Below are 16,757 nucleotides of genomic sequence, written 5' to 3'. Positions count from 1 at the left end.
CGCCGGTTCCGTAACGCGCCCACCTGAGGTTCCCCGTTTGTCGTCTTTACCTGCCAGAAAAAAACCAGCCTTCGCGTAGTCCGCTGCGGACTCCATGCGGTGGGTGGGAGTTACTGCCCGAACTCGCGCGTTGCTTCTTCAACATGCAAGTTGTTGTTTCTTCCGGAATTTTTTATTTGGCAAATGGAATTTGCGACTGTAACCCAGACACTTCAACAACAATATAAAAGTAGGAATTTTTTTTTTTTAAGTTAAGCCTTATAAGTGGCAGCCGTTAGCGCGCGAGCGTGTTACAGTACTTGACTGATAGCTCCACCTGCTGCCTAATGGGAAGACTACATTCTTCTCCCTGTAGCGGGAGCCATGTTCTTTCTTCAGGTAGTGTGCTGTCATGGTAACCGATTCCTGCGCACAGAAAGTCTGCGCAGCAGGACATGTATCGGGAGTTTTAAATGTTTAAAAAAGAAAATGTTTTATACTTATTTTAAACATCTTTGTTTAAACATCTTTGTGTGCGAGGTCAGGGAAAGACGGGGAGAAGCCTACGGAATCGGGGACTTGTGCTTATGTGGCCGAAAGAAAAGTGAAGGTTTTCATTTCCTAGATGTGCATAAGACTGATGTTTGTAACCCACTCGAGTAGCTAGGTATTTCCAACACCTGGCCCTAACGGTAGTCCCTTCCACTCTTTTTTTTTTTGCCAAAAGTCTTAACTAGCCTTATGACTACTGTAATCAAGACGTTAATCCAGTTTCCTAGCATCATCTTAAACTTCATGCTTGCTGGAATAATGGAAAGACCAAACTGATTAAGTTTAGCTGGTGATGAGAGAAAGGAAAACCCCTGTTAATTTCAGTAAGCTGAAAAAGTCTGAATAGGCCCTAAGTTTCCTGACGTCTAGAAATTTGATTTCAAAGATACTTTGAGATGGATAGACAAATCCACCCCACTTAGGGTATTTTTGAAGGGTTGGGTCAGTGCTGCTGATGCTATAATTTCAGGGTAGCCAATTTTTCAACTTCAGGATTTTCTGGATTTTGAAAACTTTAGGTGGCTTAGGCTTTGGACACTGATTCAGGAGCAGTGCGAGTTCTTTGCCCATACTGTATGTAGAAGTACACAATTGTTTACATAATGCTACATTAGGTAGTAAAATAACAATTACACATTGCGCTGGTAAAATAACTTGGTTTTAGATAGGACAAAAGTTTTGCATTGCAGTACTGAAGACTTGAAAAGTAACTTTGAAAGGAGGAGATTTTGTTTCCTGTCTTCATACTGTAAGACTTTTACCACTGTGCATTTTTCAACAACAGCTGCTCTTCAAGTTCTAAGAAATACATGTATTAACAGATCTTAAGGTTTCTTTTTGATGTTGACCAATTTGTCAAATGCCTAATTAGGATGTTTACTCTCTTTTTTAGATACTTAATGTGTAAAAGCATTAAATAAGTGTGTTTTCATTGAAAACTGTTTTCTGCATCATTAGCATGAGAAATGAATGCTGCACTTCCATGGCAGCCAAGGCCATCTATGACTTGGGTACCAGCAGTATCTGTATGCCTACCCACTTCCTTGTGCTGGTTCTGGCACTTGGTGGGTGCCTCTGCTGTGAGCTGTTTCTGTTCTAGGCTGTCAGAGAACTTGCACAGCAAAGTGAATACTTCTCTTTTAGCCTGGTTCGCTGAAGCAGATCCAGAAAGAAATAAGTAGAAGCCAACAGTTAGGTCAGCTTAAGGTTGCTGTGGAGTTGCAGTCTCAGATTTCAGTTCAAATGCCCTTTAGCTGGGGGGTGCAGCCAAGGAAGTGGTTTCCTCACCTCTTTCTTTGTTTTTGCCCTTGTTGTGTTCTTATGCTAGCACAAGTGTTTACGTAACTGCCGAATGAGCTTGGATCAGAAATGGGTGTATCTGAAAAGTACTACAAAACTTTTCTCCTGTGAAACATAGGATTGATTTCCTTGCACAGTGATACAAAGAGCTGTCGTACAAGAGGAGGGAAGGGAGATAACTACACTTTTTCTGTTTACAGCAGAAATGTTCTATTACACAATCTCTATTACCATGGAACAGTGGAAGTTGCAGTCTCCCACCTTCACTGGAGGGTAGAGGGAGTTCTTAGAGGATAAAGGGAAAGGATTGACTTGCAACTTTTATTGAGAATTTGCATTTACTCATAGTCAGTGAGTAAATTGATGATGGGCAACAGTATCTGGTGTGATGGAACCAGATTCTGTCTAAGGTATAGCTTCATGAAATGGTTTTGAACAGAATTGATGGCTTAGTGCTTCTCAGAAGGAGGCTAAGCCTCCCCATCTCCATTTCCTCTTCTGCATCCACTGATCCTGAGGTGGATCTGGTGCTTGTCTGATAGCATGCTAAGCTGATTCAATTCGCTACAGTAGCAGAATACTAACTGGGTGAAAAACTGCTCACTTTATGTTAAGCTTCCTGCCAGATTTTGTTGAGCCAGCTTAATTTGAACTGGCAAGTGTTAGAACTTGTGCAGAAGGGGTGCGGGAAAAGAGATGGGGCAAACCTTCTCTGGCTTTTAGTAATGGTGTGTTGTTAATTTGGTTCAATCATACTGAAATCATATTTTGAGGGCTGTATTCTAGTTTTGGCTTTGTTTAATTGCTGGGCAAATCATGTGCCACATGTATAGTTTGGTTCTTGTAATTTTCTCATTCCCTTACTGGGTGTCCAGTTTGAATACTTGTCACTCACAGCTGCAGTTTTAAATGTGCATTAAACATGGAAATTGTTACATTGAAAAATTGGATGCTACCTATTGCAAATTATTAGGTTTCAAAATACCAGGTAACTTTGACTAAATCAAAGTTTGGAGTATCTGAAGTAGGGATAATGCCACACCAGCTGAATTGTACTTTGAAACATTAATAAGCTTTTCCTCACATTAATATAGAGGGATGAGTAACACTGAACTGGTCAGAGTTTATGTTCTTACCAGCCAGGCAAAGCATGGCACGTAGCTGGAACCATTCATTCAGGAGAGTAGAAGACGAGAGGGGCTAGAGTTTGCGGTGCCTATGGTGCTTATGTTGTGTTTTAGTTCTTGTAAATACCTTTGTAAAACACTTCAAACCTGATGCAGAGTATGGAACCACGTCTTTGCTAGCATCAGTAACAAGAAATGGAATTGCATGTGGTCTGTTCATTTGAACAAAATACTGAATTACTGTTTGTTTAGGGAGCATCATATCTTCCTCTGCACTGAATGAATCCATAATTCCTAGGCAGTGACAAAATGCTTTAGGATCAAAAGGGTGCATCTGAAGCCTGGGTGTACAAAGCATATCATGACTGTAGTTGCTCTGTAATCTTAACATTCTTTGCAGTTCTTCTGTACGCGCAATGCATGCTTAAGATCCTGCTTTGGTGCAGACAACTTGGAAACAAGTTTGTAGTCGTTCATATTCCTGTTGTAGTTGACAGTGTCTTTTTTTCTGAGAAAATAAATAGTGTGAATATTCCATCAAGGTCCGATTTCCCTTCTTACAGCTAACTTATACTATAACCCTGTTACCTGTGCTGTAGGGCTGTTTGTAAGCTTACTCACATCTCAAGTATTTAAAGCTTTTGACCAGGAAGATGATGGAATTTTTTCTGTTGGATAATCAATTTACAGTAAATTGTATCTTTAAAGAATTTGATGTCTTGCTTACATTTGAAAGGAATTTCGTAAAGTTCGAAAATGAATTATTTTGGCGTTCTCACTGTGTTTGGTAGTAGCAGCACTGGTCGTGAAGTTTGATATAGTCAGACAGGGCTACTTAAAGTAGTCTAGGTTAGGTTTAGATTTAAATTATTAAAGCTGCTTAGAATAATTACTTCAACTTTTTTCCAATGAGTGGTCTATTTGCAGTGAGTACTTCAAGGAATTGGAAAGGTGCTATTGAAGTTCATTGTCCCATGCTATATCTATAGGAAGATGCAGGCATTTTGGTATGTTAAAGTGAACTATAATAATTTGACTGAAATATGTATTTCTGTTTAAATCTTTCAGTCTGCAAATGTGGAGGCCCAGTGTGCAGGTGTCTTGGAGGATAATACCCGTTTGTCAACAACCAGTCAAGGATATGTTTTACCAGAAGGAAAAATCATGCCAAACACAGTCTTTGTCGGTGGAATTGATATAAGGGTATTTATATACTTTTAATTGTTTAAGATAGGTATAGGGCATTTCAGTGGGAAGAAAATGGGAATTTGACTCCTGGGTTGTTTTTTGGTTTTTAATGTGTCTTTACAATCTTAAGGTATTGCAGTGTCATGAGAGAATTTTGGAACAGGTGTGTAACTTCAGTTCTTATAGTAGTAGAAGATGGGTTTAAAAAATGGTACTGGCTGCTTTAAATCAGTTCTGAACAGTTGAATGTGTCTGAAGAAGTTTAAGACTTTGTTTCTTTTAGATGAATGAAGCAGAAATTCGGAGTTTCTTTGAACGATATGGTACTGTGAAAGAGGTGAAAATAATCACTGACAGAACTGGTGTTTCCAAAGGGTGAGTAGAACATGAATAGTTGTTTTAAGTTGCTGCTTATGTGGACTTAATTCTGTCATAGATGATATGAGCAGCTACTTAGCAACACACTTGACATGCTTAAGCCTTAACACTAGCTGCAGTTTTCTGTTGTGGTGAATTAACACTGTGAAACCTGTAAGTCTAGATTGCCCCTAAATCTGTATAATCTTGTAAAGAATAGCCTGATTTTTCTGACTTCAGTGTATCTGTTCAGGGAAAAGAGGGTTATTGTCACTTAACCAGTGGAAACAAAGCTTGAAACTTGTGTGATGCTTATGCAGACAGTTCTTTTGTAGGACTCTTCTGATGGCTAGAGTAGTTAACAACAATCTGGAGAGAGTTCAGGATGGTTAAGAGAGGGGGGAGATAGTTTTTTCAGAGCAATGGGACTGCACTCTTCTGACACTCAGGGATAAGTTATAGAGAAAACAACCAAACTCGTTTGGGTGAACAGTGAAACTAAGTGAGTGAAGTTGAAGCAAGGGAAATTCCTATTTGATATATAGAAAAATTCTGAATTGTCTGTGGTGAAACACTAAAATTAGAATGTGTAAGGACCTTAGCTTGTTGAGTTCTGGGGAAACACTCCCAGTTTTGAAGCCATCCCTGCTTTGAGAAGGAGGCTTCACCTTCTGGAGGTTCCTTCCAGCCCAATTTTTTCTGAGATTCTATGAGCAGATCCTAAGAGTCATGTTTTCTTAGGCATATGTAGTAATGCGTGAGCTGGAAAGCTGTTTTACTTCCTCATATCCTTTGCTAGTCTTCATGGTGAATTCTGATGTGCAATTAGCCAGTGTATGTTCTGAGTATTGATAATGAATTGCATACTCCATTGATTGACACAACTGTTCCTATAATGCTCTGAAATTACCTTCATTTTATAGACTAGATAAACTAGGGGGGCAGTGAAATAAATTGAAAAACCTCTTCAAGAATCGCTTCCTCCACTGGTATCACCGTTCCTGTAATGCCTGCTTTCACCCAAACCTCTGTAGTAAATACAAAATTTGATGATAATTTGGGTCTTAATACTTAAAAGATGTGTTTACTTTCTCAGTTAGTAATATTGACAATGGTGCTTGTTTTAAGTAGCTGAAATGGAATAGCCCTTACATCTATTTCATATTACTCTAGAATCTGGCATTCAATTCCTTTCATCTGGCCCAGCAGTATATGCTGCTAGGTAGCAGTAAATACATTCTCATGCTGAATTACAAACTAATGTCCTACTTGATACTTTCAGCATGCAATAATAATGTGCATGGCATATATGCTGTTGACTGGTCTGTTCAAAATAATTTACCTAACAAACAAATCAAAATATGGTTATTGAATAACCTGTTTTTTCTTTTCAGGTATGGATTTGTATCTTTCCTGGACAACGTGGATGTTCAAAAAATAGTAGAAGTAAGCTCTTTGCTAAATTATCTGAAGAAGTTGATACATGAAGGCTGGAGACATGTTCAGGGGAAACAAAGTCATGTAGCCTGTAGAGTAAATAAGGATAAGGAAAGTCTAGGGCTGCCCAAAAAATAAACTTGCTAAAATACCTACCGGTGGTAGAATCTGTGTGTATTTACTTAAAGAAACAAAATTAGTTGTAGCCTTGGTGTGCTTGAACATCTCATGTCATCGTATTTCTGGTTGTTCTCATTCATTTATATGTGCTGGAAGGCTTCACGTGTGTTTTTGGCTGTTTGCTTTCTGTATTGGATGATTGTCATAGAACCCTTGTGCTTATGGTAGATACATAGACCTGTCAGCATTATTACTGGGAATAACAGTAGCAGAAAACAGCATTAGTTTTTTACTTAAGTCTCAGCAGTTGAAGTATGTGTTTCTTTCTTGCAGCTTTTGTGCATTTGGATGTTACCTGGAGTGCAAGTATTTTTTTAAGCCTCCTTGACTACAAGATGCAACTGTTCATGTCATGGTTTTCCTGTAGTTCACACAGGAGATAAAGGGGTAGAACTGGTACAAGCCCTTCTGCTCTTAGAGTTCAGTATCAGAGAAGTTTTAAATCTTAACACTTATGACCAAATCTGTTATTTGGCTTTGGTAGACTTCAGGTCACGAACCACTGACAAAGCTTTTTGTTTTCCTTCTTTCTCCCAAAACTGAGTGCAATAACTGTGAAAATAAACATGTATTGAAGTATTTCCCTCTCTGAAGTCTTTGCCTCAGAAAACTCCCATGTCTCTGGCGGATGAACAGTCTCTCTTGCTTCTGAAGCTCTCAGGGAAGTAGGTCTGAAAGACAAATACAGATAAATGTGCCAGGCACAAATTTAGTTTTGTGATATGTTCACATGTGTTTACTGGCTGCCCAGCTCCTTAAGGGGGAAGAGGACATCTTTGTTCAAAGTGGAGAGCAGTGAAACTCCAGCAGGAGATTCTTGATTCTCACGAAAAGACTTCAGAAGCTTGCTATTCTTTAACTCTCATGGTATGCTGACAAAAATACTGCCGTATTGAGCAACAAACTTTATCTGAGAATGTTTTTTACCATGGGTTACATTTATTGTACTAGATCAGTGTGGAATGCTTGCTCTGAGGCAACAATCTCTGTAGAGACCTCTTGAGTAGCATTGTCATTTGAGCCATGTATATTGCTGACTTTGTGTGTGCATTTCTTCAAAACTAAAAGCCCTCAGTGTATCTCTATAGTACTTGCTGATGTGACTTTGTATACCAGAGGTCTTGGAAGACCCAGAGGTATATGGCAGACTTTCTTTTCAGTGCAAATTCCAGGTGTACAGGCAGTACAAATTACTGCCTTGTCAGGAAGAATCTTGTCCAGCTAGAAATCATCTTACAAAGCTGTTAGCTTCTGGAGGGGATGGAAAGAGGGAGAGGATGAACAGCTGCATTTTAGAGCTTGTCATAAGCAGAGATCACATCGCTAAACCATTTCAGGCGTTACCTGTACTGAGTGGTCGCAATGTTTTATGTAAATAACAAGATAGAGCCTCTCTGGTTAGAATTGCTCTAGATGCCAGGGCTTGTCTGCCTAGCTCTGTAGCTTTGTGCAATCTGAAAGTATTTTTCTTCTGACTTAGGTCTGATTCCATTTGTAACTGCACTCTGGTCCAGAGTGAACCTGTTTGCAGTTCAGAGCAGAAAGCTACCTTCTGCTTTGAGGGGAGGCCTGTCTTCCAAGAGCTCTTGGTTGCTCAAGTGGAAAAGACAGTTTTGCATGGTTCTGAGCACAACAGGACTGTAGGATCAATTGAAAAAAAACCCAAAACCCCAATATATCTTACTTTATCCTATTTTTATCAGTATGAGAAGATGAACAAATTACAAGACTTCCACTCTCACTATTATTCTGCTTATTTTGCTTATTTTTACAATCGACAATAAAGTTGCTGTTACCTGTTCAAAGTACTTTCTTTAGCAGAAATGGGAGGAAAAGCTTGGTGAGGTGTCTGTCAAAATTGCAAACTACCTATTTTCTTCTGAAGCAGGCAAGTTTTTAGTGTTGCATGAGATAGATGCAGATTACGTAGTCTATTTAGATTTTCTAATAGTGATTTTAATACTTGGTACTAAATTTGTATTAATGGGGGTAAAACAAATCTTTTACTTCTGATGTGTAAAGCATTTGTAAACCTCAATGTAGCCCTCTGAACTGTAACTTCAGGTAGTGTCATGTGTGCTATGCACATCTTCATAGGTGGGTAAACAAGTTCCTTGTCACCATCATGGCAGAGAATGTGAGATCAGACCCAAAGGTGAATTCTCTTTTGGGAGTTTTGTGTGGAGAAGTTCTTGACTACCTGAATAAACATTAATCTACTTAAATCCATGTATTAAAGTGACTTTCTGTAGTCTAGACTTAAACTGTAATCTTGCAGAGAACAAAATCTTACAGGCCCTCTTCTACAGTCAGTCCAAATAGACCTTGAAGTGTGAGGATGTTGTGGTGCCATTTCAGCCTACATCCATTGGTGAATGTTCTAGTTTTCAAACTAAGCAGTTTTGCTGAAGAACACAGAATTCAACTTCTGCAGGGAGGGAGGGTGCTTGGAATTCTTCCTGTGCCCCAGATACTGTGCTGGCAAAGCAGTACTCAATCATTGATCATTGGAAGTCTGAAATCCTGTCTTCTGTGTGAACTAGCATTTGGGCACAACTTGCAGAATGAGAAGTTACATGTGTTCTCAGGCATTTGCTGAGCACCGAGGAGTGCTTCCAGCCCTGTTTTGCAAGTCTGTCAGATGCTTGTATTCCTGGGTTTGGGTATTTGAGGAGCACGTGAACCATATTTCAGTTTTGCTCTTTCTTGATCAGTCTGTGCTGCATAGATGCTTTGGCCAAAAAAGTTGTGAAATACCATGTTTGCCGGATGTCCCGAAGGAGCGCATGTGAAAATCTCTCTAGAGAGAATACAGTAACGTGCAGGTAAACCGTAGTGCTTAGACAGCCTTCCATTTCCTTTAATATTGGGTGGACAGCTTCTAGCGCATTAACATGAAGCCTGTTAGGAAGTTTGTGGGAAGGAAGGTAAGTGGCGATGTAAACAGGGTTTCAAGGGAACCTATGCTATGGTCACTTTACATTAATATCCTTACTGAGGCAGGAATAGTTCGAATCTGTGTGTATAAAACCAGAAGGCTGGCAGTCACTAATAGGTAGTTGCAAACTACTAGTAGTGTATGTTGCTATTAAGGCAAGTGATATAGGTTTGGAGAGTCGGTGAGTAGGGAAATGAGTGTGCTGAGAGCATTGCAGGAAATTAAAGGTGAAAGGCATAAGTTGAGGTGGGAGAATCAGAATGGAGGCTGTGGAGCCTGTACGCGAGTTGATGATACTGTGGTGTAGAAGCAGAGTACAGTCTTTTTAAAATGAAACAAACCACCCACTCACTGATTCCGCAGCTTACAGAATAACCTGTCTTTCAGTCACAAATCAACTTCCATGGCAAAAAGCTGAAACTGGGGCCAGCGATTAGAAAGCAACAAAACTTGTGTAAGTATACATAAACAAATTTGTTCATATTGCAAGTAATTAAAAATTTGTTTTTTTCTTAATTCTACATTAACATCCTTGTAAGTCCTTTTTGTCTGATGTAATATGTATATTACAATTCAGTTCTGAATTTTATGACCTCATTACTTCAGTGGTGTTGCACAGATTTAACAATAACTCAGGTTGGTAGCACAATACAGTTAATGTTGAGTTGAATTTGAGTCAAAACGCTTAAGGTTTTTTGCAGCTTGAATTCAGATTATTAATGAAATACATGTGAAAATGTCTTAATACTTTATTTTTCTTTGCTTTAAAACAAGGTTCTTATGTGCATCCCAGACCATTAGTCTTCAATCCTCCTGCACCACAGTTCCATAGTGTATGGGGTAATCAAAATACAGAGACATACATGCAGCCTCCAGCTGTAATGAGCCCAGTAACGCAGTATGTTCAGGTAAGGCTGTTCATGCCACTGATTTTGCGTCATAATAAAATACTTTTGAAGGTGCAAGCACATACAACTTCAGGAATATGTATTGAGATTCCAGTCTTATCTTACCCTCTTGTTTTCATATTGCCTTCCCCAATAAGAAGCGCCCAACTTCACTTAAAAGAACGCCAACGACCCTGAAAAAATTAATTGGTGATGTGATCTCTTTATAAAACAAAAGATGGGGAGATACTTCTTATTTTGAGAACGAGAAAACTGTTGGAGGTGGAGCTGAGATTTAACTATATAACAGTTCTTAAGTGGTCTTATTACTTGTCACAGATGCACTTCACAAATCAAATGCATCTGGATATTTAATGTACTGCTGCCCTGCCTCAGAATAAACCACAAACTTTAAATGTATTTTTTAAACAAGTATGGAACCAGAAGTTGGCTGTGGACTTTAAGAACACTGTTACCGCATCTGCTGTTAACAGCTGGGACCAGTACAGTATGGCTACAGGACATAATTTTATTGGTACTTCAGATAAGCGTTCTTACTGAGGTGTAGGTAGGGTACTTCTGGCCTTGTTAATGAGTCCTGTACTGTGAATAGAAGGTTTTCCAGATTATGGTCTCTTCCTGTATTAACCCTGTATGATATAGCAATACAACAGGGCAATATTAATTGCAGACTGATTCTGTTTTGTATATTTTCTTAAGCAAAAGATGATGAGCAAACTGCAGGGACTCGCAAAAATATTTTTTGCTAAGGCAGAGAGCTTGACAGTAGTATTCTTGCTGATTCTCTAAGTTTATTGGGAGAGTGAAATAGTGTAGGAGGAACTAATTCTCTTAAATGCTGGAATGTGCCTTCAGCTATTCTCTGAAGAACCTGAGAAGGTTCCAGGTTAACGTTGTATTAAAATACTTGCAGTGAAGAAATGCTGGGAAATTGTTTGAATTGTAATACTTAGCTTGCCTTTGGCTCCAAGAAGCTGATCTCCAGGCTGTAGTCCATTATTTCATGGTAGTTGGTCTGTTTCAGGTCTACTTTAGAAAGTTTATGGGATGAGTTGTACTTCTGAAATGACTTAAAAGACCAGCTACAAGCAGACGTGGGATTTTTAGATATGTAATACACTTTAGAATCCCACTTTCTTGAGATTCTTAGTGCCTGAAGTGCTGAAGCCCCAAGGGAAATCTGTCAGGGTTGCTTTTAAATAATGAAGCTAGTCTGAAACAGGAGTTGAAGTAACAATGTGACTACATATTTCTAAAAATGCGCTCCTGGCTTTATAAATACCTTTACAGATACCATACTTTTATCTTGCTTCAAACTTGCATTTTTAAAAAAAAGCTTTATTTTGCAGACGTATCCGTACAGTTCGCCAGCTTTATTGATACAGCAGCAAGTTCCTGTAGGATATCAGCCAGCCTACAACTACCAGGTATGTAATTCTTTAGTAGCAGCAGAAAGGCTGTTTGATACCTGACAAAACTTTAATGGAATGAACAGTGTTAACTTGAGTCTGATCTTTCTGTGTTTGTCTTTCTGTGAATCCTATTTCCCTTCAGCTCCTGCTTCACAGAAATCAAAAGTAAAAACAAAATTAGTGATGTCTTTATTCTAATGCAATGAAAACTGTTTAATAATTTAGCATACTCTTTTTTATTTTGCTATTTTTTTAAAATATGCAATGATAAAACAACTTCCAAATGAGCAAAAAGTACATGGATCAGTGATACTCTTTTCTCGTGGGAAGGATCTTTGCATTTGTACATGCTATAGTGCAGGTAGTTGATGTTAGTTACTTAAAACAAAATCACTGAGTTTTATCAGACTGTATAAGTATGGGATGTGTACAGAGAGCGGATGTGCTCTTGAGCTCTAAAAATGTCTGGGAAGGCACTTAGCTGATAGTGATTTTTGAACTCATAAGTGAAATGTGTGGGTAAGTCCTGTTACTGAAAATAAACTAGAAGTAGTTTAGTAACTGGAAGTAACTAGAGGTTTGAGATGTTTTCAGTGTGGCTGCTGTGATTCCCCTTATTTTCCTAATCTTTAGAAATCTTATTTTTTAAATTTGCTTTTAAAACTTGGAATGAGAAGAGGAAGGAGGTAGTTGAGTTTGTGGTAAGGATGACCTTGTGTCAAACACTACATGAGGTACATGTGAAAAAGCTATCTTGCCGGATGGAAGACTGTAAACTACTGTTTAATGAAAAATCCAGACATGAAATGTTATAAATGATGGCTCTTAAAGAGTGGTTACTTGCCTGTGTTGGAAATGAATGAATACAAGCTGGTTCTTGTCCAATTCTTGTTTAAGGTTCAACCACAATGGCTTGCTGGGGAGCAAAGAAATTATGTTATGCCTCCGGTAAGTCTACAAAGTTAAGCTTCTGGAACTTTGTCTTCTCAATTAGCACACTGTTTTGACAGCTTGATACTTAAAAAAAAAAAAATCAAACTCTTGTTTTGTTGACTGGATCTATATGTCATCTGGTCTATACAAATCTGTAGCTGCTGATGGAGTAGGTAATTGTTTAGGGTTTCCTACTGACATGGTGCTTTTTTTAGGAGCTGCCTGGCAGAAAAGAACTATCTGTCTTATGGCATTACTCCATATGTTCTGGTCACAGAATTCTGGAATTTTAGCATGAACAGAACTGTCTTCATGAAAAGTTGAAGGAAAAATAAGTGGTAACCTGATGCACAATCCTGACTTACAAGATCTGTATAATATTACTGCTTATTGTTGCAAATTTTTTTAAATTTAAAAAGCCTCAAAATATTCTGCTTTGCAAATACTGATTTTTTTTTGGCTCCTTTCAACAGTTTTTTTTTAAATGATTTGCCAGGCTGCTACAGACTGTAGATGGTGCTGATGGCGTCTAAAGAAATTAGTTGCTTTCTGTGACTTTACACAAGTAACATCCACAAGAGAGGAAAATATATTGTGTATTTCTTTAACAGTGTTGGAACTTAAACTTGCATCTTAGGCATTTTTGTGTTCTTTGGGTATAATCTTGTATTTACTGAGTACAGTTTCTATTAAGTGTTTAAAAGCTGTAATACTTAATTTTCTTCTGAATGGTATTCTTTCAAGCTAATTCCCAGCAGATGTCTGTAGAATGTGTGGAAGGTAAATGGCGAAAAAATGAAGAAAATGGAACTCTGTGCATATATGTATTGCTGCCTGCATGTATCTGACAATTCTGTCTGATCATATTAGAAGAATACTTTTTTCCTGCTCATTTCCAGTCATGTGTACTAAGCTTCACTTTCAGCTTCTCAGCGGAGAAGCAGCCTTTTTCTTTTCATGGAAAGTGTGTATTTCTGTTAGTGAGAATTACCTTTGCTTTAACGGGGGAAGAAACACTCAAAAGAGTTCAGAAGTCACTGAAATACTGATTACCCTGTTGGCTTGAAACAAACATCCATGAACACGATACGGCCACAGTATATCACCCAACGATTAAATGGTAGCAAGCCAAAGAGTTTTGAGGTGTGTATGGTGGTTTTCATTAGACATTTTAAGCTTGATTATATGAGCAAGCAACTCTTTTAGAACATTCTCAGTTAAGCAACTTTAAGTATCATTCTTTACATACTCAAAAGAGGACAGGCACATAAAGAGATGGGAAACTTCATCCTTTAGTCTACTGCTTTATACCTACCTATTTGTTTGGTGGATGATCACAATTTCCATTTGTAAATGGAATGCCCCAGTTGTGATGAGGTCAGATGTGATACGCCTGTTGATGGTTAGGGATGGTGCTCAAGGGAATAGTCTGCTAACACTGTAGGCTTCCATATCTCCCAATATCATCAGCTTGAAGTTAGTTTCAGTGTTCAAGGGCTTTTGGGAGTGTTGGGTGGTACACCTTGTGGTTGCTGTGTATAATCACAAATAACATCCTTAAGAATGATGTTGCAAGAAACTGAAAACTACTGTCAAGCCTGGGTAAATCTGACTACTTTGAAGAAAAAGTTTTGCCCCTGGAAAGTGAGAATGCTTAACCCTGCTGTTGAGATCCTGGTAAAATTGGCTGTAAAAGCTGCTAATCCTCTCTGGAAGGGTGTTTCTGTAAAGATAACTGCTTTATCAGCCTCTTTGCTATTGTAATTAAACTCTGCACTGGGTTGCCAATTGCAACACTGCACTGTAAGCAGAGGGAAGCGGGGAGAGTTTTTTAAAAAAAAAGCTGTAAAATGGCTCATGTTTTTCTAGACCTTTTTACATCTTAAATTGAGTATATTAGCATGAAGGAAGCTTCAAACAAGAAATAACTGTAGAGAGAAAAGCAACTTCTTGGAAGGGCGGTGGTAGTAGATGTTTTGCTTCCCCTTCTTTCATTTGATTTTTAGTGCTTAATCTCTTGAAGTTACCTGCTGGTTGTCTTGAATTCTCAGTGAATGCCTTCATTGCTCAATATGCTTGATGGCAAAACCCATACATGGAGGAAGTAGGTTGAGGAGCTAACTCTGTAACTGTGATTACAGTGGGGAGAAAAGACATACATTAGAATATATCCTTTTTGGAAGGGAGTAGAACTGTCTTAAAACAGATCAGGATACAGTATTTCCTCCACTCGTGAAACTTTACTAAATGTGTGAAGATAAAGTTGGCATAGCTTATGGATAGGTGAGGACCAATGACAACACAACTGTGCATATTTTCCCAGTGTTACTGAAACTGCAATATTTAAAAAACTATACAGGTTTATACTTCAGTAAGCTATCACTGCACTGAGGATCCAGAATTTATACAGACAGAATGTGCTGTTCCAGAGCCCACGCAGTCGTCTGCTAACAGTCCACAAAAGGTAAGTGCTTTCTCAAAACTTCAGTGTTTTTTGTCATAAATCCTATTCCCAGAAATCTGCATGTGAGGGTTATGTGGCTTGGTGAAGAGGGCCTTTGACCAGTATCCTAGAAATTAAGGTTATATTTGCTTCTTTAGCCAGTTGCTCAATCCACTGTATCTGATTTCTGTGTACAACTTCAGAAGCCTCACGTTTCCTTGAAATTATTAGTGCTTGTCTTTAGTGCTGAGGGCTGTGTAAAATGTGTGTTCTACTTCATTAAGTACAACAGTGTTTTTAAGTGACAAGGCTTTACTTAATATGCTGAGAATTATAGGGGAAATTGTAAGTACTAAAAAAGCGGGTTAGGTAGAACTGCCTGCTATCTTATGCAGATTTATTTTAAGCTTCAAACATCTGAATTGGTAATGTTTCACTCCCTTCTTCACATTCTTTTGTGGAAGGTGACCCCAGTTTGGCCAACAGTTGGCTCTGAATTCAATTTTCTTAAGGAGACTTCATTTTCCAGCTGTCAGCCTATTCCAAAACTGAACTGGTATGTCACTGGTCAGAGCTGTTATGTTGTAAGTAACATCTAAGGGTGATAATGAGTTACCAAGATAAAAGATTAAAAAAAAAGAAAAAAGACAGAGCTCAGGAAATGTAAGGCAGTTCAGAGGAATCTTGAATGCTAAGTAAACCCTGTGACACACCCATATTGCTAGCAGTGGGCTAACTAAGAAAATTAGTATTGTTTATAGATGCACCTACAACTGTATTTCAGAAGTCTGTGGACAGGAGCATACAAACAGTAGTATCCTGTCTGTTTAATCCTGAGAACCGTCTGAGGAACACCTTTGTATCACAAGAAGACTACTTTAAGGTATGTAGTGAAAGCAAAATTAAATCCCTAAAACATGGCTGACCTTCAATTTGTTCACCTACAGGATGCCATAAAGATGAAGGTATTAATATCAAGAATGCCATTTGAATTTTTTCTTGTACATGCTCTGAGATGTATAGGTTTGGCTCTCAGTTGCTTAATACTGGAAACAAGTGCTGAAATTGAATTCAGTGGATTTAATACAAGACTGCAAAAAAAATTGCTGAACAGTTAACTCATGGACGCTTAGAGCATAAGACTGGCTAATCACTTCTCAGTGACAAATTGCTGAAAGGGCAGTGGGGTTACTCCCTAGTATGGGTAGAGGATGTTGAGTTTGAGCCTTATAGTCTTTACACCAGTTAAGTACCCACTGTGGATGGTGGCTCTTTATAGTTTGTGTAAAATGTCTATGCTTTAACCAATGAACTGTAGTCCAGGTTGGTGTCTGGTCATTGTATTTTTGCTGTATGTGTACAGTCTTTGTAGAATTGCAGTTTCTGATTACGTTCCAAGTGGTGTTTAATTTCTGTTGTTAATTAATGTTACATTTAAGACTTTGCTTCCTTTTTTTAAAAGGACAGACATACGAACTAGGCACATGTATTCCTGCTTCAGAGTACAGAAGCTGTATTTATCAGTTTTGGAGGGGGGTGGATAGAGTACAGAATGTCTTGGGATACTTTTCGTGAAACTTCAGTTGCTTTATTTTGATTATCTAGAAAAAACTTTTTCCTGTCTTTTCTCCTATCCCATTTCAGGAGAGGAAGGCTCATCACTTCAGAAAAGGAAGAGCAGTACTCAAAAGTGTTTGATCAACAAAGACTTTAAAGTATCTAAATTTATTAACTTGATGTTACTACAGTTCAGTTTATACTGCATATATTGCTAACCTTTTTCAACAAGTTGCTTCGAGTTGAAGTTTGTGTTCCTATTCTACCTGTTCCAATACAGTTTTTGCTTGAGTAGTTTGAAGTTTAAAGTTGTAAGAGTTGACGAAACATCCAGGTTTTATTAATCGTTTGCATGCTTCTGATAACTAACTGGAATGTTAAAGAGTTCATATGGGGAAAAACACTTTTTGTTTGGTGCATGTGGATTTTCTTCTGAGCTTTAAGGTA

General features: G+C 38.3%; 1 protein-coding gene across 1 annotated transcript in view; it reads left to right on the top strand.

Annotated features, from left to right (window-relative positions):
• DAZL (deleted in azoospermia-like) overlaps nt 1-16,538 on the top strand; it is a 54,431-nt gene extending 37,893 nt beyond the window's left edge. Inside the window, exons 4-13 of the mRNA XM_009329514.1 lie at nt 4,026-4,160; nt 4,429-4,520; nt 5,897-5,948; nt 9,445-9,511; nt 9,832-9,965; nt 11,315-11,392; nt 12,275-12,325; nt 14,670-14,774; nt 15,538-15,636; nt 16,398-16,538. Of these exons, the coding sequence (XP_009327789.1) occupies nt 4,026-4,160; nt 4,429-4,520; nt 5,897-5,948; nt 9,445-9,511; nt 9,832-9,965; nt 11,315-11,392; nt 12,275-12,325; nt 14,670-14,774; nt 15,538-15,636; nt 16,398-16,451 (867 nt within the window). The 3' untranslated portion in view covers nt 16,452-16,538. The remainder of the gene's footprint in view (nt 1-4,025; nt 4,161-4,428; nt 4,521-5,896; nt 5,949-9,444; nt 9,512-9,831; nt 9,966-11,314; nt 11,393-12,274; nt 12,326-14,669; nt 14,775-15,537; nt 15,637-16,397) is intronic.
• The last annotated feature ends 219 nt before the right edge of the window (nt 16,539-16,757 follow it).

The sequence above is a fragment of the Pygoscelis adeliae genome, unplaced genomic scaffold (genome assembly GCF_000699105.1).
Source record: "Pygoscelis adeliae isolate BGI_AS28 unplaced genomic scaffold, ASM69910v1 Scaffold8, whole genome shotgun sequence".
In the NCBI taxonomy this organism is placed as follows: Eukaryota; Metazoa; Chordata; class Aves; order Sphenisciformes; family Spheniscidae; genus Pygoscelis; species Pygoscelis adeliae.
Note: the sequence above shows the minus strand (reverse complement) of the source record. Positions and strands in the feature narration are given on the sequence as shown.